Genomic DNA, 25,098 nt, shown 5'->3' on the forward strand with positions numbered 1-25,098 from the left:
GGTGCCCCTCTAATGGAGAAGTTCTCACCAGTGGATTAAATGTGTTGTAGGACCCTCAAAATAGAAAAAAAAAAAACGGTATTTAATTCCCTGTGCCACTGGCTGCAACACAAGCCCAAACATGATACATCCACTCCCATGTTTAACAGTTGGAGAAGTGTTCTTTTCATGAAAACTTGTTTCCGGAATCAGTATCAAGCTCATTTAGATTTTCATTTAAAACAAAAAAACTTTTTTTTAGCTATAAAACATTGTCTAATATGTTTCATGGGTTAGTGTTGAAATTCCTACATTGAATCAATGTTTATTTTTGGTTCCATCACATATTTTAGCGTTGATGATAGGAAAACAGTGTTGTTTAAACAACTTTTATTTAGCTATATAACACTGTCTATGTGACATTGACATTGAAACAATATTTGTTTAACTAGCTAAAGGTTTCACAATGCTTTTAAGAGAAAGGTTAATTAATATAAGTATTATTTAAATATTTCCTTAATACACACACTACTAGCTACTTCTACAAGATCACAGTTCTTTTTAACTAAAAGCTAAATGAATATAATACTAGGTAGCACAACATACATAGATATTTATATTTTCATTTTAAATGTTTTCATGCTGATTTTTGTTGTTGAGGATGCAGGATTGGTTTTCTTCTGATGTTTTTCATCCTTAAGATTATATTTGTGCTGGTATTGTTGAACAGTAGAAAAGTGCACCACCACTCCAGAGTCTTAGCAATCTTCCTAAAGATCTTTTAAAAGGTCTTTTCGATGGTCCAAGCAGCTAAACTTAAAAAAAGTGTTTAATCTCTAACTTCATGGATTTTGAAAACCAGATCATTGTCTTCAAAATCTGTTAGAGGTCTTTATATGGAACATTTGGGCCATTGGCCTTGCAAAAGCAAAAAAGAGATTCAATGACTTGAAATGAAATGAAAGGTTTAACATCATGCTCGAGAAAAGCCATCGTACTAAAACTGATTTAGGAGTTTCAGAACAGGAGCAACAGTGAAATTATTTCCAGATTCATGTCTTTACCACCACATTGGGATAGCATTGCAGAAAGGTGGAAATGATACATTCACAGACACCTACAACAACCTAAAGACAAATAAGGGACTGAATGGAAAGATTTGATGACGCATAGTTATTAACCAGCCAGCTAAATATAGCCTAATCTACATTAGCAGCAATTTCCTTAGTTACATTTCTCAACTTTACCACTATGTTTTTTAGATCTGATCTCAACATCCTGTATGAGTTAAAAAAAAGGTTATTGTATCATGAGAACTAGTTACAGTTCCTTAAATTCTATATTTTACATTCTTTAGAGTAGCATATCTGGCTTAGATTAGACAGTTTTGCACATATCTGCTGGATTTTCTCAATCAGCTTTATGAGGTAGAGTCACCTGAAATTTAGGCTTTCAGTTAACAGCTGTGCTGAACTCATCAAGAGTTTGAGAGCATCAGTTAGTTGTGAAGAGGTAGAGTTGATATACAGTGAATAGCTCTTAAAATGTGCAAAAGGCATGTACTACTTTTCTTAATTTATCATGGGTGTGGTTAATCTTGGGCGTAAAGGAAAATAACTATTTTAACGGCGCAGCTACCTGGACGTGTGTTAAGCTTAGTCTCAGAAAGTTATGATGAAAGTGGCACTCATCAGCACCATCCATGGACAAGAAGAGCAAGAGTTCCCTCTGTTGCACAGCCTCAGAAACCACAAGTTAACAGCATCCCAGAGTATGTTGGTTTGTTTAACACTTTAAAGTTACTACATGATTCCTTATGTGTTCCTTTATAATCTAGATAACTACACTGTTCATTTATAACGTATGAAATGTATGTAGAATATACAGCTCTGGAAAAAAATAAGAGACCACTTAAAAATAATGAGTTTCTTTGATTTTACCAAATTGAAAAACTGTAATATAATAAAGAGGAAGATAGATGATCACAAGCCATTAAACTAAGCTAAACTGCTTGATTTTTTGTTGCACCAGGAGTGCAGGCATAAAGTTATCCAAAAGCAGTGTGTAAGACTGATGGAGGAGAACATGATGCCAAGATGCATGAAAAGTGTGATTTAAAAAACAGGGTTATTCCACCAAATACTGATTTCTGAACTTTTTAAACTCTTAAAGTTTTCTTTGCATTATTTGAGGTCTGAAAAGTTTCTGCAAAAAAAGCTATAAATGACAACATTATTATTTTTAACTTGGGAGAAATGTCCGTAGTTTATAGAATAAAAAAGCAATGTTCGTTTTACTAAAACATAAACCTATAAATAGCAAAATCAGAAAAACGGATTCAGAAACTGAAGTGTTCTCTTATTTTTTTTTTATTCTTTTAATTTAATTAAAAAAAAATTGTCGAATAGGAGGGAACTGGGTTTTTTTTAACTAAAGGCGTGTTTTGTGTAAAAAATAAATTAAAAGTGGGCGGAGTCTGAGGCAGACATCTGACGAATGAGGCGTGGCCTCGTGTATGACGTTTACGGTCGTGGGCGTGTCTTCGTGGGGGCGTGTTTTGTTGTAGAGTTGGAGGAGGACTGTGTACAGCGCGGATCAGCCATGCTGAAGTGAAAGCGCACTTCGGGTTCCTTCTTCGTCCACCATGAAACGGCGGAGCTTCAGGCAGCAGGAGATCCGCGGGGTGATCTGGGGGCTCTGAGTGTGTGTGTGTGGAGTGTGTGAGGTGTGTGTGAGGAGTGTGTGTGTGTAGAGTGTGTGTGAAGTTTAGTTGACCGATGGCTCTGAGCTCAGGCTCCTGGCCGCACTCCGCTCCACCGGGCCCTTCCTCCACAGCGCTGCCCGGATGTGAGGCCTCTCCGGCGGGCTGTAGCACCGTCCTCATGTCGGTGAGGGTCTCCGTCTGCCACTCCGGGGTCCGGCCGCTGTGTCTGCCCGGCGCCAGCGACGAGGCGGTGCGGCTCCAGCTCAGCATGGACCCGGGGAAGGCGGGGGAATTCCGGCTGGCGCTCAGAGCCTGTGGCGGGGCAGCTGCTCCTCGAAGTGTGGTAAGAGATTAAATATGCCCTCTAAACTTAATTCTAAAGAGGTAAAAAAAAGCTGAAATATCTTGTTTAAACCTTATAGAAGTTAGTAATAATATCAGTACTAGTAGAAGTCCATGTCTAAGATGTTATTCTGTTATCTGGCTGTGATCAACACAGCAAAATCCCCCTAACTATACAAAAAAAACTCCAGCTCAGCTGACTGACTGAAGTGTTAACCTCACTCTCAGAATGTTATGATGAAACTGGCACTCATCAGGACCTTCTCAGGAATGGTAGATCAACACATCAAAATCCCCCTAAATAAACAATGATCTTCAGCTCTGTTGACTGACTAAAATGTTAGGCTCACTCTCAGAATGTTGTTTTCACTCTCAGAACATTAAGATAAAACTGGCACTCATCAGGACCACCTCAGGAAAGGTAGAACAAGAGTTACCTCTGTTGCACAGAATAAACCCTGCTTGTGATTAACACAGCAAAATCCCCCTTATTATACATTAATCTCCAGCTCAGCTGACTGACTGAAGTGTAAACCTTACTCTCAGAACGTTATGATGAAACTGGCACTCATCAGGGCCACCTCAGGAAAGATACAGCTAGAGATAACCTCTGTTGTTATCTCCAGCTCAGCTGACTGACTGAAATAAATGTTGATGTCACTCTCAGTATGTTGTTTTAAAGGTTTATCATAGTCTAAGATCCTCAAAACCTCGATATTTTAACATTTATTACTATATAATTCAAATATTATTGGATATTGTGGGTCCACTTTATAATAGGACTGTACGTCTTAAAAGGCTTATAAACAGTGACTTGTTAAAATAATGTTTAATATGGTCATAAATGCCTAAAAAACATTAATATGAGGTTATCACCTGGAATGGCTTTCAGTTAACAGCTTTTTTTGTTGTGTTGTGAAGAATTCATATACAGTGAATAGCCCAATCAAAAACATTATGATGAAACTGGCTTTCATCAAGACCGCCCCAGGAAAGGAAGAGCGAGAGTTGCCTCTGTTGTACAGGATAAGTTCAGCAAGTTAACACTCAAAAGCACCCAGAATCTTACTGTGTTGATTTTGAATGTGTTTATTGACTAAAATAAGATTACCATTTAAAGGGCTTACTAATGGTTATATATGTTTATTGGTTGCCTTTCATTGGACCATTATGGATTAATATGGCACCTAAACTTTCTACATTCTACAGATGAAATATCTGGTTTATACAATTATACAATTATACAATTTCCAGCTTAGCTGACTGACTAAAGTGTTAGGCTCACTGTCAGAATGTTATGATGAAACTGGCACTCATCAGGAACACCTCAGGAAAGGTAGAGCAAAAGTTACCTCTGTTGCACAGGATAAATACATCAGAGTTACAAGCCTAAGAAACAGTAAGTTATCAGCACACATAATCTTACTTTGGTCATTATGTATGTGTGTATTGTCTATAATAAGATTACCCATTTAAGGGCTTACTAATGGTAATATGTGTTTTTGATGGCCATCCATTAGATCATTGGGAATTAATAAGGCACCTAACTTTATTTTACAGGGATTTACAGGGATTAAGGCTGAAATATTTTGTTTAAAGCTAATGGAGGTTTTTATTAATAGTAGAAATCTGTGTCAAAGCAGTTATTCTAATATCAGCTGTGATCAACACAGCAAAAAAAACCCTTATTATACAATAATCTCTAGCTCAGCTGATTAACTAAAATGTAAACCTTACTCTCAGAATGTTGTTTTATAGGTTTAGATTAGTCTAAGATCCTCAAAACCTCAATATTCTAACATTTATTACTATAAAATACAAATTGCACTATACGGTATTGTATTATACATCCGGTCTTCTGAGTGCATTTTATAATAGGGCTATACTTCTATAAAAGGCTTACAAACAGTGGTTTGTTCAAATATTTTTAATAGGGTCATAAATGTCTTAAAAACAATAATATAAAGTGAGAACAAACATGTAAAAAGGATAACAATAACATATATGAACACAACACTTTTATTTCTGTTTATAAATAAGGGTTAATCTACAGTTACAGTAGATACAGCATCACCAACAGTTCTTTTCTTCTTTTATTGTTATATAAGTGGAGACTTGGACCACATTTTGCTCTTTTGTTTCTGGGCACTTTTCACACCCGCTACTTTGGTTCAGGTTAAACCGAAAAATCTGTAACTTCAGACCAAATAACCTAGGTGTGAAAACCCCTTTACAAAACATGGTTATTTAAAAGCAGTGTTTTGCTGCAGGGTCTAAACACTGGCATGTGTTTTCATGGTGAAAGTTATTAAGACAGTCTAATAGAGGAACAGTGGATAAATACAGTGGGTAATTTTATGTATAATTACTGTACCCATGACGTTACTGTTGGTGAAGCGAGGGCGAGTGTGAGATTTCACACTTTCAGCTCATAAGATCCCACTTATCTAACATTACAGCCTCTCATATGGAGCCTCACTGCTGACTTAAATATTAGAATCTGCTGTTTTCTATAGCTAAATTAAATTCACCTGACTTATAATAAATAAACTTTAAAAATTTAATAGTGGTGTAATTGAACAATTTTGATCAATTGTAATTGATCAATGCTTTTTATGCTTTGTAAGACATATCTATCCAACAGTTTCACCACTAGCCTTAATTTGTATTTCTGAGTTTTCAGTCAAATACTTTAAATCTGAAAAGGTATGTGTAACACCTTAGCCCATGTCTGTCTTCTGTTTCTCCCTTATTTGGTCTCTTGTGCTCCTGCCCCTCTGTTTTCCTGTCAAGTGTTCCCAGCCATGTGCTTGTGTTGTTGTTTTTGTACCTGTCTCCACCCTAGCTCCGCCCCAGCCCTGCCCTAACTATTAGTGTTCTCACCAGTGTCCTGTCTATAACCCCGCCCCCTCGTCATCCTAGCCCAGGTGTTTCTCACTCTCCTCTTGTATTTAAGCGCCTCTGTTTGAATGTTCAGTGTCGAGTCTTTTGTATCCTCTGTATCCTCGCGGTCCGTTCGTATCCTTGCTGTCCGTATGTATCCTAGTCTTAGTTTAGTAGTCTGTGTTTCTTAGTCTTTGTTCTAGTTTTATATTCTCCTTGCCTTGTTTTTTGTGTTTTTTGCGTTACCTGTGTTTTGTTTAAATAAAATATTTGCACTTACGTCCACCCCTGCTCATTCGTAACATAAGACTCGACCAACAATGGACGTAGCAAAGTGGCAGGCTACGAGGAGGGCGGACCTCGAGTATCTCCGGTTCCTCGCCGAGCAAATTCGGGGAGATGAACCGCTCCCGGCGCCTCTCCTCGGCTTGGAGCTCGTCAGCCCAGCTCCAGCTAAGCTAGCTAGCCTGCTAACTCCACCGCGCTCTCAAGCCCGGCCGGCTTCCAGCTCTCAAGCCCGGCCGGCTTCCAGCTCTCAAGCCCGGCCGACTTCCAGCTCTCAAGTCCGGCCGGTTTCCAGCTCTCAAGCTCGGCCGGCTCCCAGCTCTCAAGCCCTGCCGGCTCCCAGCTCTACAGCCCGGCCGGATTCCAAGTTTTTGACTCCTGCTCCAGAAGCTAGCTCCGGTCCGGTTTCCACAGCCTCGCCCACTGCTGAATCTGCGGCTCCAGTCCGGATCTTGGCGGCAGCCGCACTCTCAGCTCCCGCTGAAGCGGCTTCTTCGCCAGCGGTGCCAGCCGCTTCCAAGCCCGCGGTGACAGCCGCGCTCACGCCAGCAGGACCCACCACCTCTGGATCAGCGCTGCCCGCGGCTCCGGCTGCCTCTGTATCAGTGCTGCCCGCGGCTCCGGCCGCCTCTGTATCAGCGCTGCCCGCGGCTCCGGCCGCCTCTGTATCAGCGCTGCCCGCGGCTCCGGCAGCCTCTTTATCAGCGCTGACCTGCTCCCAGGTCACGAGCTCCTAGGATCGCCGCGCCTGCTCAAGCTGCACCCGCCGCGCCTGCTCAAGCACCAGCAGCTCCCGCCGCCCCAGCTCAAGCACCAGCAGCTCCCGCTGCTACAGCCTCAGCTCCAGCACCAGCAGCTCCCGCTGCTACAGCCTCAGCTCCAGCACCAGCAGCTCCCGCTGCTACAGCCTCAGCTCCAGCACCAGCAGTGCCTGCCACCCATGTGGTACCCACTGCTCCTGACCCTGTGCCTGCTCCTAGAACTTTGTATGCCCCCAGGCCTGCTCCCAAGTCACGGGCTCCTAGGCCTGCTCCTAGGCCCCCGGACTGTACCCCTAGCACTGTGCCCAGGCTGGCTCCCCTGACTTTGCCACAGACATTTCCTTGGACATTTGCCAGTCCTGGGCACCCTCCTGTGTATCTGGTCCCCGTGTCTCTCCCTGTTTTGGTCCCTGTCTCAGTTTGTGTCCCTGTACCCATCTCAGTCTCTGTTTCTGTTCCTGTCCCCGTCACCATGTTCGTGTCTGTCCCTGTCAATGTATTTGTCCCAGTTCCCTTGTCCAGTTTTGTCCAGTCCCCGTCTTCTGTTCGGTCTGCTGCCCAGTCTCCGTCCCTGTCTAGTGTCCAGCCCCCTGTCCAGTCTCAGCCCCATGTCCAGTCTTTTGTCCAGTCTAAGCCCTCTGTCCAGTCGTTTGTCCAGTCTCAGCCCCCTGTCCAGTCCCAGCTTCCTGTCCAGTCTCTGTCTCCTGTCCAGTCCCCTATTCAGCCATGTGTCCTGTCCCCATCCCAGTCTGCATTCCAGTCTCCGTCCCATGTCAAGTTCCCTGCCCGGTCTCCGTCTCCTGTCCAATTTCCATTCCCTGTCCAGTCCTCTGTCCAGTCTCCGTTCGTGTCCCTTGTCCAGTCCCTGTTCCCTCTCTCTCGGCGCCTCTGGTAGTGGTGCCGTTGAGGGGGGGTAATGTAACACCTTAGCCCATGTCTGTCTTCTGTTTCTCCCTTATTTGGTCTCTTGTGCTCCTGCCCCTCTGTTTTCCTGTCAAGTGTTCCCAGCCATGTGCTTGTGTTGTTGTTTTTGTACCTGTCTCCACCCTAGCTCCGCCCCAGCCCTGCCCTAGCTATTAGTGTTCTCACCTGTGTCTTGTCTATATCCCCGCCCCCTCGTCATCCTAGCCCAGGTGTTTCTCACTCTCCTCTTGTATTTAAGCCCCTCTGTTTGAATGTTCAGTGTCGAGTCTTTTGTATCCTCTGTATCCTCGTATCCTTGCTGTCCGTTCGTATCCTTGCTGTCCGTATGTATCCTAGTCTTAGTTTAGTAGTCTGTGTTTCTTAGTCTTTGTTCTAGTTTTATATTCTCCTTGCCATGTTTTTTTGTAGTTTTTTGCGTTACACGTGTTTTGTTTACTGTTTTATTTTATCTTGTTTGTTTAAATAAAATATTTGCACTTACGTCCACCCCTGCTCATTCGTAACAGTATGTTTCTGAATCTTTAAAATCAAAACATTTTTGAGTCTGAATTTGTAAAGGCTGGAAATGTGTGGGTCTGAATAATTTTTTTATATGATAATTTTTGTGTCTGAATTTTTTTAATCCGAAAATATATGGGATTTAATTTTTTTATTTGAAAATTTACAGGTCTGAAATTTGAGGTTCTTAATATTTTCGTGTCTGAATTTTGAAGTCTGAAAATGTATGGTTCTGAATTTATGAAATCTGAACATTTATGGGTGTGAATATTTTTTAAGTCTGAAAAATGTATGGGTCTGAAATTTTGCAATCTAAAATTTTATGGTTCGGAATTTTTGAAATCTGAATATTTATGGTTCTGATTTTTTTTTATCTAAAAACGTATGAATGTGTAGATTTTAAATCTGAAAAATGTATGGGTCTGAAATTTAGAAATCTGAACATTTATGGGTGTGAAGATTTAAAATCTGAAAATTGTAACTTCTTTTAAAATATATTTTAAACAGCAAATGTAAACATGTCACAAGCTCAGAGCACAAAACATTGTAGTTAAAATTCAAATATATTTCATTTAAAGATACCATTTCAAATGCAGATTTAAATACGTATGTAAGTTTTTAAGCTCTGTATCCTCAGAGTGGAGATGATGCTGCTGATGACGTTTATGTTGTTTTCATGTCTTTATCTGTTTCTCTCCAGACCATCGCTGAGTTTGACCTGAAGACGGTTCGATACGAGGTTAAAACGCCGCAGAGCCACGAACTGAGCCTGGCCACGCCCCCTCACGACCGGATCACCTTCAACTTCCGCTCCGAACAAGAAGCTCAGGCCTGGGCCACAGTGGTCATGTCTTCCCTCCGCGAGGCTCATCGAGGTCCGTCCCTCATTCAGACACAGATCTGCTTGTTCTGCTCGGCTCTGTATCTCTCTCTCTCTCTCTCTTTCTCTCTCTCTCTATCTCTCTCTCTCTCTCTTATTCTTTCTCTCTTTCTCCCTCTCTCGCTCCTATTCCTGCTGACACTGTTGTTTTTCCTGAAGTCTAAAATCCTAACAAAAGACAGTCTGTGCTTTTTTCAGTGGGTTTCAAAACTCCAAAACTGCAGCCAAACAACATTACAATGGCAAACTTTGTAAAAAGAAAACTGTTTTTAGTACACTGATCAGCCATAACATTAAAACCACCTTATTGTTTCTATGCTCACTGTCTGTTTATCAGCTCCACTAAACATATAGAAGCAATTTTTAGTCCTGTATCTGTTTCTCTGTATATTCTATTATTATTATTATCCTCCTTCCACTCTGTTCTTTGTGGGTCATTCTCAGCACTGCGTTGGCTGTACTGGCATGGTGGGGGTGTATGAGTATCAGCAGTGTCCTATGGGCTATGCTGTTTAAACTGCAAAGTGACACAGAGCCGCTGATATGCGCACGCAGTAGTATAAATGCACTTATGGGTGTGAATTTTTGAAATCCAAAAAATGTAGGGGTCTGATTTAAAAAAAAAATCTGTTAATGTTTGGGTTTGAATTTTAAACATTTTAAAAATTAAAATGTATGGGCCTGGAGTTTTGAAATCTGAACATTTTTGGGTCTGAATATTTGAAATCTGATCAGTTATAAGTCTGAATTTTTGAAATCTGAACATTTTTGGGTCTGGATTTTTAGAATTTGAAAATGTACTGGTCTTATTTTTTTTTAAATCTGAACATTTTATTGGTCTAAATTTTTGATTACAGGTCTGGAATGTTTTTAATCTTTACATTTTTGGGTCTGAATTTTTGAAATTAGAAAAATGTATGCGTCTGAAGTTTTGAAATCTGAACATTTTTGGGTCTGAATTTCTGAAATCTGATTATTTTTGGGTCTAAACACTTTTTTTGAGATTTTTGAGATCTATAAATGTAGGGGTCTGATTTTTTTTTTATCTGTTAATGTATGAGTCTTAAAGTATGAGTCTTGAAATCTGAACATTTTGGGTCTGAATTGTTCAAATCTGAACTTTTTTTGTGTCTGAATTGCCCTATTTGAGGAATGTTCTAATCCATATTATGAGAAGCAAAAACTACTCAACTAAGTAAAGAAAAAACACCTTAAGTAGAAAAATGAAGGTCAGTTAATCAGAAAAGAAACATTTCAAGAACTTTGAAAGTACCCTTAAGTGCAGTATATATATATATATATATATATATATATATATATACTCCTTATTGGTGAGGCTGTGTTCAGCTGTGTGGTTGTGTGTATGCGGAGGTGTGTTAACCACTTTCTAAAAATAGAAAATGAAGTATTTCCTGAATGGTTGTTTAAGGTACACATCTATTTCTGTTTCTCAGTCTTCACTAGACGTCTGTTTACCCAAGAACCAGTTTCCTTAATAAGATTATTATTCTGTTCTAATTATAAACCGGTTAATTGTTAATTTTATTGGGTTTACACTGGATTAATGTAATAAACTGATTCAGAAGTGTCTAATATGTTCTGCTGTTATACACAGTTATATAACACAGTTATATCTGACTGAGTCTGTTTCCTCCCCTCAGTGGCCGTTGGTTCTCCTGCAGAAGACGGACAGCTCCCCCCCCAGCCTCTGGCTGCTCACAGCCCCGCCCTCCTGCCCAGCACAGGTACGCCCTTGTGTTTCAGCCCCGCCCACTGTTTTCTAACAAAACACAGTCTCTATTGTTCATTATGTACAATCACACAGCACATATCACTGACCATCTCACCCTCCTCTGCCCTCCTTCACCCTGTTTCTGCCACTTTCACCCTCTTCTCTTCTCTTCCCTACTCTTCTCTTCTTTTTCTCTTCTGTTCTCCTCTCTTTTCACCAATCTTCGTTCTTTTTTCCTCTTCTCTTCTCTTCCCTACTCTCCTCTTCGCATCTCTACATTTTCTCTTCTCTTCTCTTTGTGCTTATTCTTTCTTTTCTGTTCTTTCTATTCTTTCTTTTTTGTTCCTTCTCTCATCTCTACATCTTCTGATCTCTTTTTGCCATTCTTTTCTCTTTTCACCAAACTTCGTTCTTTTATTCTCTTCCCTTTTCTTTTCTCCTCTTCTCTTCTCTTTTCACCAATCTTCATTCTTCTCTTGTCTTCTTTTCTCTTCTCTATATCTTCTCTTCTTTTCTATTCTATTGTCTCTTCTCTGTTTACCTCTTCCTTTTCTCACCTCAACAGTTCTTTACTTGTCTTCTTTTTTCTTCCATTCCCCTTTGATCGTGACATCTTCCCTTTCTTCTATTCTTTTCTCTTCCTTTTTTTATCTTGACATCTTCTCTCCACTTTTTTTCTTCTCTACTTTTTACATCTTATATTATATATTTTATTTTTTTTTTTTTTGTTTCATTTTATTTTATTTTATTTTACCAGCTCATGTTCCTCTCTTTCTCTCTCCCTCTCTCCAGTAGAGGAGCTGTGTCAGGAGCTGGTTCGGGCTATAGAGGCGGGTGATGGCCAGGCTGCGTCGGTATGTGCTGAGTCTTTGGCTCGTCAGCAGATGGCTCTGTCCATTCAGCCCTCGCAGAAACACTACACACACTCAGAGATCAGGTAAACCAACAAGAAAGCACTGCAGGGTTCTCTGAAAATGTGAAACCACTATATTAATGCAGGTACACACCCCAGAGCAAACGGCAACATGTCTCAGCGCTCAAGGAGCATTGTTTTATTTCTCAGAGATCAAGAGCATCAGCAGTATTACATTCAATTAAAACTGAAACTTTGACATGTGATTGAACATTCTAAGAAAAGCCACAAATCCAGTATTTAAAAGAGACTTATCACTGGGATTAATCTGGCTCAGCTCTGTACAACATCATGTTTTGCTCACAATAAGCTTTAATTGTGGATGTTAGATAAAGAGAAGCTTAAATGAGCTGCTGGTGTATCTTTACAGTGTGAACGCGCCAAAGACAGAGCTCACCTGCCTCTTAAAGGGAATGACAACTGGCACAATGATTGGTTTATTTGATGTTACGACCCAAAACACACCCATGATTAACTAAAAAAAATGAGTACATGCCTTTTGCGTGTTTGGAGCGGCACACTGCATATTTTTTGCGCCCTCATGATTTTTCAAATCAAATGGCCTATAAATTTTGTTTAAATCATGTGAGAAGATAAAAAGATGAAAGGACAATGTAAACAAATAGAACATTTATTTAAAACAATAAACTTAGGTTCCTTACTGTATTTAATCTTTTTGCAACATAGTGGCAGTGCCATAATAATGAATGGCTAATTTCTAGCATGATTAACTAATCCTGAATTCATTTCTAAAAGGAAAACATTGTTAAAACTGGAAAACACTTATCAATGTAACACAGCCACAAGGTCAAGTGTGGAACTAGACAGGCTATAATTACAAGCAGAGAAGATACTAAATACACTAGATTTTAGCATGCACACCCCTCTGTTGCGCACTGACGCGCAGAGCTTTTTAAACTGTGCCGCGGCGCTTTTTCAACTGTACCGCAGAGCTTTTTAAACTGTGCTGCGGAGCTTTTTCAACTGTACCGCAGAGCTTTTTAAACTGTGCCACGGAGCTTTTTCAAATGTGCCACAGCGCTTTTTAAAGTGTGCCGCGGAGCTTTTTCAACTGTGCCGCGGCGCTTTTTAAACTGTGCCGCGGCGCTTTTTAAACTGTGCCACGGCGCTTTTTAAAGTGTGCCGCGGAGCTTTTTCAACTGTGCCGCGGCGCTTTTTAAACTGTGCCGCGGAGCTTTTTAAACTGTGCCGCGGAGCTTTTTAAACTGTGCCACGGCGCTTTTTAAACTGTGCCGCGGCGCTTTTTAAACTGTGCCGCGGCGCTTTTTCAACTGTACCGCGGCGCTTTTTAAACTGTGCCACGGCGCTTTTTAAACTGTACCGCGGAGCTTTTTAAACTGTGCCGCGGAGCTTTTTAAACTGTGCCGCGGAGCTTTTTAAACTGTGCCGCGGAGCTTTTTAAACTGTACCGTGGAGCTTTTTAAACTGTGCCACGGCGCTTTTTAAACTGTACCGCGGAGCTTTTTAAACTGTGCCGCGGAGCTTTTTAAACTGTGCCGCGGAGCTTTTTAAACTGTACCGCGGAGTTTTTTAAACTGTACCGCGGAGTTTTTTAAACTGTGCCGCGGAGCTTTTTAAACTGTGCCACGGAGCTTTTTAAACTGTGCCGCGGAGCTTTTTAAACTGTACCGCGGAGCTTTTTAAACTGTGCCGCGGAGCTTTTTAAACTGTGCCGCGGAGCTTTTTAAACTGTGCCGCGGAGCTTTTTAAACTGTGCCGCGGAGCTTTTTAAACTGTGCCGCGGAGCTTTTTAAACTGTGCCGCGGCGCTTTTTAAACTGTGCCGCGGAGTTTTTTAAACTGTGCCGCGGAGCTTTTTAAACTGTGCCGCGGAGCTTTTTAAACTGTGCCACGGCGCTTTTTAAACTGTACCGCGGAGCTTTTTAAACTGTGCCGCGGAGCTTTTTAAACTGTGCCGCGGAGCTTTTTAAACTTCACCCAAAAAAATAGATTTTTTGAAAATGAGAATCGATTCTGAATCGTTCAGATTCAGATGTTAGATTCGCGATTCAAGCTCGAATCAATTTTTTCCTGCACCCCTAATCGACACGCCACAAATCTAGCTGCGCCATGCACAATAGACTGGTGCACTATAGATCACTAAAATAGGCCTCATAGTGTCTCTAATCTATGTGTGGCAACTCTATGTATGAGCAAAAGTAAAAAAAAAATATGTTGTTCACTATGAGCACATCTGAATGCCTTTCTTATAAGTGTCTTCCAAGTGAGAAATGCTGGTCTCATATTTCAGTGAAGGCTATTACTGGTCCGCCTGACAGTGGACATGGGATTTCCCCAGGACATTCCTGATCTTGTCATGCAGTTTATGGTCCAGTGTGGAGAGCGTTTAGTGAAATTAGAGCACCAGTTAGTCTTCCAGTTTTTTTTGGATGTCAATTATTACTTTTATTCATTAGCTTATTATTAGCTTATTGTATTATTAGCTTATTATCATTGTAGCATGCTCAGCTAACCTGCGTGCACAGTGTGGTCACACTCCCTGGTGTGGCGCAGCCAGGTGTGAACAGTGTGTGTGTCTGAGACTGACCGAAATGGACGCTACATCACTGCCTTAGAGCCTGGAAATGAGAGCCTGGCTCTGGACCAGGGATCTTCCACTGAAGCTTGAGATCTGGAAATTGATACTGGGGTACACTGGACCTTTTAAAGTGCCTAAAGTTCAGTCTGATCTTTAGCTAGAACTTATATCCACTTTCTGTGTGTCTTTTTTAAAATCTGTTGTATTCAGTCTCTTGTTGTCTTGCTTCTGCATCTGGATCAGACTTAAAGCAGCACTAGGTAGGATTTCCTTGATTTTTAATTTTTTTAAAGAAGTAAAATTACAGTTTGAAACTCACTGCAGCGCTGCATTGAGGTGTAATAGGAGGAATAGCGGTGCTCTCGTGTCTGTGCCGGAGCTCCTCTGAGCTCAAACTAGCCTCTGTATGTTTTCCGAGGCGGCCGCGACCAACGCTCGCGAGAACTGCGACCTGCTTTCCGACCTTTAGATCTAACAGTTCTACAAGGACTACTGGTTCATTTGTTACAAACTAAATACAGACACTCTGGCAGAAGCTGGAAAGAGACCGAATATGTCTGTGAAAGCCAGAAAACGAGAAAGAGAAACTAATCCGCCTGAAATATTTATTACACACTCCAACTGTGTAATAACAGCACAAAATCTCAATCATACCTAGTGGAGCTTTAAGACTTGCCTATACACTTACAAACGAAGATTCTGCAAACAGTTTTTATAAAAACAGCATAAAAAAAAACATTTTTGGTGCCACAAAGAACCAAAGAACCAAAATGTAAAAGGGATATTCACTAAATACACACACTTAAGGGTATTAAATTATAATAATAATAGTTTATCCTGATGTTTTAGGAGTAGCTGCTGTCTTTACTGTCCAGAGAAGACCTTCCACTATATTTAGAAGCATTGCTGTGAAGATTTTGTTTGTGTGCCAGTACCAGTCAAAAGTTTGGACACACCTTCAGTCATTATTTTATGATATCTTACATTTTCGATTAATACCAAACTCATCCAAACTATGAAGAAAAACATGTGGAATATATTTTACATTCTTCAAAGTAGCACCTTTTGCTTAGATGACAGCTTTGAACATCTTAACCATTGTGTGTGTGTGTCTGTGTCTGTGTGTGTCTGTATTAGTGTTTTGTGGGTTGTAATATATTGGCTTTGCTCAGACTGGGTTAAACTGATCTAGTTGATTTTGTGTTTTGTGGTCCAGTTTGGCCGTGGTGGTGGAGGACGCCTCTTCTTCCTGTTGTGTCACTGTTAAAGTCTTCCCCCACACCACTATAGCTGCTCTCAAACAGCAGGTAAGCATCAACGAGCCACAACCCATCATAAAATTAGTTTGGAGATATTTTAGTCGGAAAATGCAGAAAGCGTTTCAGCGCAGTGAAGCCAGAATGCTGATGAGTGGAGGTATATCTGTCATATATTCAACATTAATTAATGTTTAATTTTGCATTTGCAGAGACTTAGTCACCTGAGAGTAGCAGAAGTTAATTCATGATTTGCAGAAATGCTTTAAACTTCAGCAGAAACACAAAGACTAATAAGACTAATCTAATAGAACCATGTAGTTCAGCCCCATGATATAACTTTAAAGTGGCAGTCTGTATTATTTTGTTTCTAAACTGAAAGCAGAATAATTTCTGAGTGGATATAAATATGGATAAAATATTGTGTTTAATGGTACCAGTGTGCTGGAACAACCATCCCTGCTAAGCCTAATACAGTATATTAATTCTAAAAACTGGGATGTTGGGTCACTTTTTGCGGGAGTTCTTCTTCTGGCCACATCACGCATCTTTACATATTTACGTCACACGTACAACCTCTAAAAGAGGATCCGGCTCAGTTTTACTGAACGCAAGCGGCTGGTGGAGCAACGGAGACTTCAGAAGGGGAAACTCAGAGCTCAGTAGCTCCTCCATTCACTCAAAGAAAACCAAAGAAATAAAGGAGTGAAGTTTCTGACTGAGCTCTCTCTCTCTCTCTCTCTCTCTTTCTTTCTCTCTCTCTCTCTCTAAACATAACCTGGAATCGGATTCATCCTCTCTGAAAGGAGACCGCATCACACCCGCCCAGTTTAAAATCATGAGAAGGGTATAGCTGCTGCCTCGGGGACTGCAGTTTCAGGACCCCGCAGTTCTAGGACCCTAAAAAAAAGTTTAAAAATAAAAATATTCAGATTTTTAATTTTTTAAGTTTAAGATATCAATGTAATCTACACATATATTGTGACTGTATAAGTTGTAACGTTATGTAACGTTAGCCTACAAAACATTACAAGCGCCTATTAGCCTGTTCGTTATGTTTTTAATGAAAGCATAGCGTAATATGGTAATTAGTTCTGCTTAGCCCATAGATTGAAATATAAAAGATGACAAAAATATGTTCACTAGGTTTCAGTACATTAAATCAGAGTAACGTTAGCCTACTGTCTTCGGTGTAACGCTAAGTACTTATTTAATCAATACTGATGTACCATATAGTTAAGTTAATAATCTTGAACCATCGTGTTGTCATTTGTAAAAGTAATTTTATTATCCTGTCTGCTTTTCAAGATGTATATAACTAATTAGGTTATGTTTGTACCATCTTCGATATAAAAGCTACATGTATCTATCTAATTTTTGGGTAAAATAAACATTAAAATGTGTAAGTAGTTAGCTGAATTGGTAATATTTGGGTGAAATAAGCCTTTAAATCTGTAAGTAGTTGGCTAAAGTGGTGATATTATATTAAGGAGAAGTAAGTCATTAATTTTGCTAGGTGGCAGTGTCGCGAAAACATAGGGTCCTAGAACTGTGGTCCTGAAACTGCAGGGTCCCAAAACTGCATATACTACTATATACTATTGAAAAAGATTCTTCTGCATGCTCGGTGCAATTACACATTCTCACCAGAGAGGGCTCTTAATCCCCTAAATCCCAAAACTTATAGACTTCAACTTTAAGTGCAACCCCAACAATAAGAGTGATTATAGTAAAAAAGATTAACATACTATTAATGTAAGGTCTTGTACAAGAATGTGTATTGTATATTGGTATATTGGAATTGATGGAAATTGGAATGAATGGAAATGTGAAAAATGTAAAAAAAAAAAAAAAAATATATATATATATATATATATATATATATATATATATATATATATATATATGTATATATATATATATATCCTATTGCTAGCATTGTGAGCCTGTTGTGAGGGAGTGCTGGGGGAGAATGGAAGTGGGCTATTCTACAAAAGCTAGTTCTCATTATCATGTTTCACTACCACCCAAGTCCATTTCTCATTAGAGTTCTCCTTTAATGACTGTTGAATTGAATTACTTGAATTAAAAATCCTTGTAATTCCTGACGTTCTCTCCTTCTTCCTCCCCCCGCCGGCTCCACACTGCAGGTTTTTACGGAGTACGGCTTCCACCCTCGGGTGCAGCGCTGGGTGATCGGTCAGTGTCTGTGTGCTGATCCGCGCTCTCTAGCGTCGTACGGCGTCCAGCGCGACGGGGACACGGCGTTTCTGTATCTGGTGACGTCGAGGCAGGCGGGACTGAGCCGAGCGCTGGTCCAGCAGGAGCAGGAGAACGCCCTGCTCGCTCCAAACACACACACTGGAGACACGCAACATGTAGCTAATGGACCAGCAGCACCATCAGCATCATCAGCAGCATCAGCACACTGGAGAGCCTACAGCACACTGCCCAGCAGACTGCACCACACACAGCACAGCAACTCAGGTGAGAACACAGAACACACTGATACTGAGACTAAACTTACAATTTTTCTCTTTATTTTTCTATTATTTCAGAGATTTTTTGAGATTTTCTCTTCTCAGGCGGCTCACAGCTCAGAGACAAAGTAAACTATCAGAAATAAATTAAATAAACATATTCTCTTCTTATTTAAAATGAAGTATAAACGTCATATTATTAATCTTTTCCCTTTTATTTATTTTATTATTGATTAAAAAACGAATCATTTTCAGTTCCATTTTTTGATCTTCAATTATTCCATTAATTATTAATAATACGTTTTTTTCAGTTGCATCTTTTTTTAGTATCGGTATGTAGATAATTATAATTATGCAGGTATTGTAATGAAAGTCATCATTTAGCTATTTTTGCTATAAACTTACTTCTTTACAAAAATTCCATCCTTTATTCTTAAATATTTTGAATCTTATGGTAAAATATCTCACTTTCAACATCCACATATTTGATGTGGATAGATTTGAATTTACACAGCATCCTATCTTTTTTTTAAAATTGGGATTATAAAATTATTTTATATCATTTTCATTTATCTCTTAGCTTCTATTGCTCTTCAGTGCTCTTTATTATTTTTATAGTACTTTTAACTACATGTATATTCTTTTTCTATTTATAGTTTATTTTTCCTTGTATGTGTAACATACTTGGCAAAATAAAGTGTTTCTGATTCTGATAAAATAATCTAGTTAAAGGAATTTGCTGATGTATTAGGCTGTACTGTTTCAGGGAGCAGTACGGGCGGAGCAGAGCGGTTAGGTCTGGGGGAAATCCGTGAGCTGATCAACCTGGAGATGCCACAGCTGAACGAAGCTCTGGTGCCCAACAGATCTAACACACAGGTATATATATGTACACACACACAAACACTTTTTGATTTTGCCCACCTTTAACCATAGACTGAATAACATCCAAGGAGCATCACAGGGACTAGGTTCAAATACATCAGCTCACAGATGCAGACTTGTGCTGATCCACATTACCCTAGGAGTGATGAGGGAAAAGAAAGAGCGCCATCTACTGTACCCACCCAGAGAGAGCAAGGTCTATTGCTCTCTCAGGGCTCCGGTAGCCGATGGAAAGCTGCATGAACAGGATTAGAACTGGTGATCTCTGAACCTGGCTCTTAAAGGGAATTGCAAGTGACATGCTTATTGGTTTAGTTCATGTTACACCCAAAACACACTTGTGATTAAATAAGAAATTTACTGTAGTTCATGCCTTTTGCGTTTCAAGCTCTACATGGTGTAAATCAGGGGTCTCAAACTCACGGCCTGCAGAACAATCTTTTTTGAGGCCCACTGCTTGAAATAAAATTTTAGTGTTAGTGCGGCCCGTAAGAAAGACGCACTCTCTCCCCGTCCACCAGCACAACGCATCCTGTTCATTTCAGTGGAGAGAGCCCCTGTATGCGTTGAGTGCTGCCCCGCCCTCAGGCAAAAAAGTTCAGCAGATCTCAACTTTATTCAAATTAATCCAGCCGCCACGCTGCGTCCAGCCAATCAGTGAACAGCAGGCTGCTACACCACACACATACAAGCCTCACACACATAAAACAGCTGAAAACGGCAGAATATGAATTAGAGCTGGGCGATATGGGAAAAAATCTTATCACGATATAGTTTTCCATATCAGTCGATATCGATATGTATCACGATATAAATCAAATCACTTTGTGTCACACTTAAAGGTTTGTTTTTATTAGTGAGAGAATAAGGGAGTGATGGAAGTTTTATCACAATATTTTTTTCTGTATCTCCATAATTATTAGGGCTGGCCCGAATAGCATTTTTTGAGCTCCGGATATTTGGCAGTAATTGGTAGCGAATATTCCAATATTAGTTTTTAAAAAAAACAAATTAATCATGAACGCCAGCCAGAACCCGAGCTTGAACGTCAGCCTGACTCAGGCGCTGCATGAACTCGGGCTTTTTTCCAATTTTTTCCAATTTTCCATGACTGAAAAAAAAACTTGGGCTATAAGCTCAATATTAAATATTTCGTTTGTTTAGAAATTATTTTATATTCTTAAACCATGTTAAATTATATTAGATTAGTAGGGCTGGCCCGAATAGCGTTTTTTGAGCTCAGAATATTGGGCACTGATTGGCAGCCAATATTGGAATATTTGTTTTTAAAAAGACGGATTAAAAACTGATTAAAGTAAAACAAAAATTGCAACTCGGCCCCTTTAATTCACCACAAAGTTTTCCAAGACCCAGCCGGAAAAAAAAGATTTCCCACCTTTTCCTCAGCTGGGTCGGGCTCAAAAAATGATTTGTGATAGGCTGTTTTTTGGTTTGTTTGTTTAAGCACTTAGGCTTTTGTACTGCTGCAGTGCAATATTTAGATTTTATATTCTGAAATTCGTTAGGTTTTATTTCTTTTAGCATTTTGAACTTTTTTTCCAATTTCAAATTTATTTTTTTCTGTTCGTTATGTTCTATCGGTCCTTGCGTTTTTTGTAGTTGAAGTTGAATTTAATATTGAAGTTCAATATTTCTAATTTATATTTTGAAATTCGTTAGATTATATTTATTATTGTATTTTGAGCTCACTTTAGTTGGTTATTTTCCAAATTCATATCTATTTTTCTGTTATTATTAAATGTTATTAGCTTATTAGCTTAGCTTGTCATTTAGCATACAGAACTTCTCACGGATTTTTAATGAATGTTGATTTATTAATTTAAAAGCTGTACCTTATTAAAAGTATTTTAAGCCAGACAGACACTGTGTGATATTTTAATGAGTTTATCTGCACTTTTAAATGGTTTGTCCTGTAGGAAACGCACACGATTTGTATGCTGACACTGTTGTATGACTGAGGAGCTATGCAGCCTGTAGGCAGGAAAAAATCCAGCCAGAACCGACCATATCATGAGCCAGTTTTAAAGCCAGTAATTTAGTAGAGCATTAAACTACAAATCTGAGATGTACCTGCTGTACTTCTTAATCTCTGCCCCCAAAACGGTCCATTAACTTGCTTGACAGACGCGTCAAATCCCCCGCGAGCACGCGCGGCGCACAGCGCACCGATTAATTCATGCGTTGAGCTTTAAACGCGCAGCTGAGCTGTAATTGGGGAAATATCACAAAAATCACAGTGTGATTTGTTACATTAAAAAAAAGACCATTTTCTTCCGCCTAATCTGAGAGGAAAGCGGTGTTCTCGACCGGCCCGAGTTCATGCAGCGCCTGAGTCAGGCTGGCGTTCAAGCTCGGGTTCGGGCTCGCGTTCAGGCAGATAATCTAAATGATAAATGATTTTGTGTTTTTGCACTTGGGCCATAAGCTCAATATTAAAAAGTTCGTTTGTTTAGAAATTATTTTATATCCTTAAACCATGTTAAATTATATTAGATTAGAGGAAAGTCATTTAGACATCATTCTTAAGGTGTTTTTGTCCTGTTACCGCTCCGCAAAAAAAACTCTTCCTTTAATCCGAGCCCCACATACACATTTTTGCAGCACCTGCCCCGAGGTCCTAATATAAATTGAATTAATTACATTTAGTGCTTAAAATTTACTTAAAATTTATTTAAAACGTGCTGAACAGTGCGGCCGTTTATTCCCAAAGTCCAAACACTATGGTTGTTTGCGTGTGTCGGGCCATACTCCACTATTCTTTAGGGTTTTTTGTTGCATGCATGAGAATAACTATTACAATTTTCTTAACTATTTATTAATTTGCTCCAGCGTCTTCTGGATTGATTACACGTTGTGTTTTCGTTGTTTGCCGCGCCACTTAGACGGAAATGGAAATGAATGTTTATCGAATTCTATTGCACAGGCTTATCATCGTCATCGAGGGAAAAATTATCGCGAAACAAATCGATATCGTTATATCGCCCAGCACTAATATGAATTCATAGAGCTATAGATCACAGTGTTTAAAATTAAAAATCTTCTAAAATTATGATTGTCTGCATCTGTTGCTTCATTTAAATAAAAAAAAAAAACATCATGGAAAAGTCCTAACGGCGAGCCGAGAGATCAGATGTTCTGTCGAGTTGTGCTACCCTGTTAAACCGTGCTACCCCTTTGTGTATATTTAAAGGTAAATATACAAAAGAAGCACATTATTAGAGCATGTTTCCAGTAAAAGTTCATGTACTATTTTTGGATAGCCTAAATCACTGTATCAGGGTCAAATTATAGTAGTAAGGGTTATAATCTGTTTTTGAAATTTTTTTAGATAATATTTTATTATTATTATTATTATTATTATTAATTGCCATTGCAATATGACTGTGTAATGGCAGTAAGTCCGGGCTATTAAATGCACAAAAAAATACTAGGAAAACAGAAATATTGTAATATATGTGTGTATGTGTAGCAGGGCTGGGCCTGTCCGTCCTGTACGTACATTAATAAGCCCACGCGTCCAGGCTGTGAGATGTGCAGCGCTGACCGGCCAGAAAATTACACTGTACCCGGAGGATACAGACCAGACGCACTGGAGCTGCGGAGAATCCAGCAGGAGAAAGAGGCTATCAGACAGTATCAGCAGGTAAGACGTCTCAAACACACATATATTAACACACACATACACACGCCTTACTAAAACAGAGGATCTATCAGTGGAAATATCAACTTTTACATTAAACAGACTAAATTTGTTTGAGTTTAATCTAATTTGTGAGTTTTTAAAGGATAACTCTAGTGTAAAATGGACTTTTGTTGTAGTAAAACATGATAAAAAGTTCTTACCTTTGATGAATAGCACACTATTAGTTCTCCCACAGCGTTCTGAGATCCAGAAATTTTAACAGTTGTCCAACAAACACCCTTCAGACTGGATGACACGGGGCATAATTTACCCTAATAAATCACTTTTTACACCATTATCCAGCTCAAAGTAGCTCCACACCTCCTAACTAGAATCCAGACAGAACCTAACATTTAAAACGAGGCATTAATAACTTAAAAAGTGCACAAGAATCTTATTTAAAACAGCCCTAACAGTGGAAAAAGTGATTTATCGGGAGAAATTATGCCCCGTGTCACACAGTCTAAAGCGTGTTTGGACAAACTGTTAAAATTTCTGGATTTTACTACACCTTGTTCATTTTACACCAGAGATCTCATTTAAAGTGTGAAACTGCTGGATAGCTGATGGATTCAAGGATTTAAGAAGATTTTATTGTCATTTTACATCACATGTGATACATGAGGTGGAACAAAATTGTATTCTCTCTGTCCAGGTTACACCCAAAGAGCAATTTTAAAATAGATAAATATAAAAGCTAAATAAAATAAAAATACAATTCTTAATTCTTAAAAACTTGGTTCTGCTATAACTCACATGCATGGAGCACATGAAGTTGGGTTCAGAACCGACGTAAAAACAGCTTAAAATGTGTTCAAGGGTGTTCACTAGGAGCGTGAGAAGCCTCTGCACTACTGCGTGCCACCCTGTGATTCTGGAGAAAATGAAACCGAAACTTCACGTGAAGCGTTGCTCTGTTCAGACCAATGTTGTATGTAGATCATATAAATTAAACATAGGACAAAATGAACCAAACATGTAACCCTACACGCAGCACAGGGAGCGGATAGCTGACACTCCTACAGAGTCTGATTGAAGCACACTGGATCCAGAAAAACAGGCTAGTCTAAAAATGCTCTTCATAGTTTGAATAGTTTAATAAGAGAGGAGTTTTATAACAGGACAGGTGGCATTTTTAGCTTGTAAGCAGAGCTGTTGATCTGCTGCCATCCTTTATGAACCCTGTAGGCTGTCTGAGCCTAAGGGCAGTAGTCAGTCTGATGCATTATGGGAAGGCAGGAGCTCAGGCTCTGATTGGCTCCTCAGGTCTGACTCTCTTCTCTTCTGTCTGGTTTTCTTTTTAAAGGAGAAAGAGAGGAGGGAGGAGCTGAGGGCCAGCAACTCACTACAGTACAACCTCGACCAGGACTACTGACACACACACTTACACACACACACACACACTGCACACTCCAGCTCCTGACTCCAATGACTACTGACAGGCGAGAGTGTGTAGCTGTACTGATAGTCCTGTAAAGATACCAGCCAAACTCAGCAGCATGGAGAACATGGTGATGAAAACGTGGTTCTCATTCTGCATGCCAACCTTTATCTATTCGACTCATCTTCAGTAGAACACTTCATAAAACACTCTTCAGCATAAAGAGGCTACAAATGGTTCCTTGAGTAGTGATGTTTGTAGGAAAAACAGAACTTTTCTCCACAATAATTTGAGTTTTTCATGTGCTAAAGAGCAGAGCTTCACGTGAAGTTTCGGTTTCATCTTCTCCAGAATCACAGAGGATTTGCTTAAGTTGCTGCCAGAAAGGGCATTTATTATTATTATAAGGGCTGTTAACTTTAAAGCGTTAATGCACGTGATTAAATTGCAGTCAATTTTTTTGAAAAACGCAATTTATTACGCCACCATGTTTGACCACAATTTCTGGATATTTTTTTCTATGGTTTGCATGTGGTGAGAATGTGATCTGGTTTGATCCGACCCAGCTATCAAATATACTTCTTTTTAATTGAGCTAAACTGCTTGTAAGGCGCAATTCAATCTGATCTATTAGCCAGATAATATACTGCTATGAACAAAAGCTATATCTGCTGCTCCATGCTGTTTACACACTAAGAGCACGGTATGTGCTGCATTCACTGCTTTATACATCTGTGCTGCAGTTCTCATTGAAAAACACTGTTTAAAAGTGCAGCAGCACAGATACGCTGGAACACAGAATTTTCTCACTATTTTTACTTTATTGATTTTGGTGCGTTTAGGTTTATGCCTGTGTGAAAACAAAGCAAACAGAGAGAGAAACAGAGAAACGCTCCAAATAAACAAATTTATCAACTGATCCGAACCATAGAA

At 39.6% G+C, this 25,098-nt stretch overlaps 1 protein-coding gene across 3 annotated transcripts in view; it reads left to right on the forward strand.

Moving 5' to 3' along the window:
* The first annotated feature begins 2,530 nt into the window (after positions 1–2,530).
* Positions 2,531–25,098, forward strand: part of shrprbck1r (sharpin and rbck1 related) — a 40,221-nt gene continuing 17,653 nt past the window's right edge. Inside the window, exons 1-8 of one of the 3 annotated variants that reach the window (XM_022663331.2) lie at positions 2,531–3,026; positions 9,077–9,251; positions 10,918–11,001; positions 11,781–11,925; positions 15,677–15,767; positions 17,867–18,203; positions 18,963–19,075; positions 22,572–22,745. In XM_022663331.2, coding sequence (XP_022519052.2) covers positions 2,757–3,026; positions 9,077–9,251; positions 10,918–11,001; positions 11,781–11,925; positions 15,677–15,767; positions 17,867–18,203; positions 18,963–19,075; positions 22,572–22,745 — 1,389 coding nt within the window. In that variant the 5' untranslated portion in view covers positions 2,531–2,756. The remainder of the gene's footprint in view (positions 3,027–9,076; positions 9,252–10,917; positions 11,002–11,780; positions 11,926–15,676; positions 15,768–17,866; positions 18,204–18,962; positions 19,076–22,571; positions 22,746–25,098) is intronic. The other 2 variants (XM_022663332.2, XM_022663333.2) reach the window with 2 other exon arrangements.

The sequence above is a fragment of the Astyanax mexicanus genome, chromosome 8 (assembly GCF_023375975.1).
Source record: "Astyanax mexicanus isolate ESR-SI-001 chromosome 8, AstMex3_surface, whole genome shotgun sequence".
In the NCBI taxonomy this organism is placed as follows: domain Eukaryota; kingdom Metazoa; phylum Chordata; class Actinopteri; order Characiformes; family Acestrorhamphidae; genus Astyanax; species Astyanax mexicanus.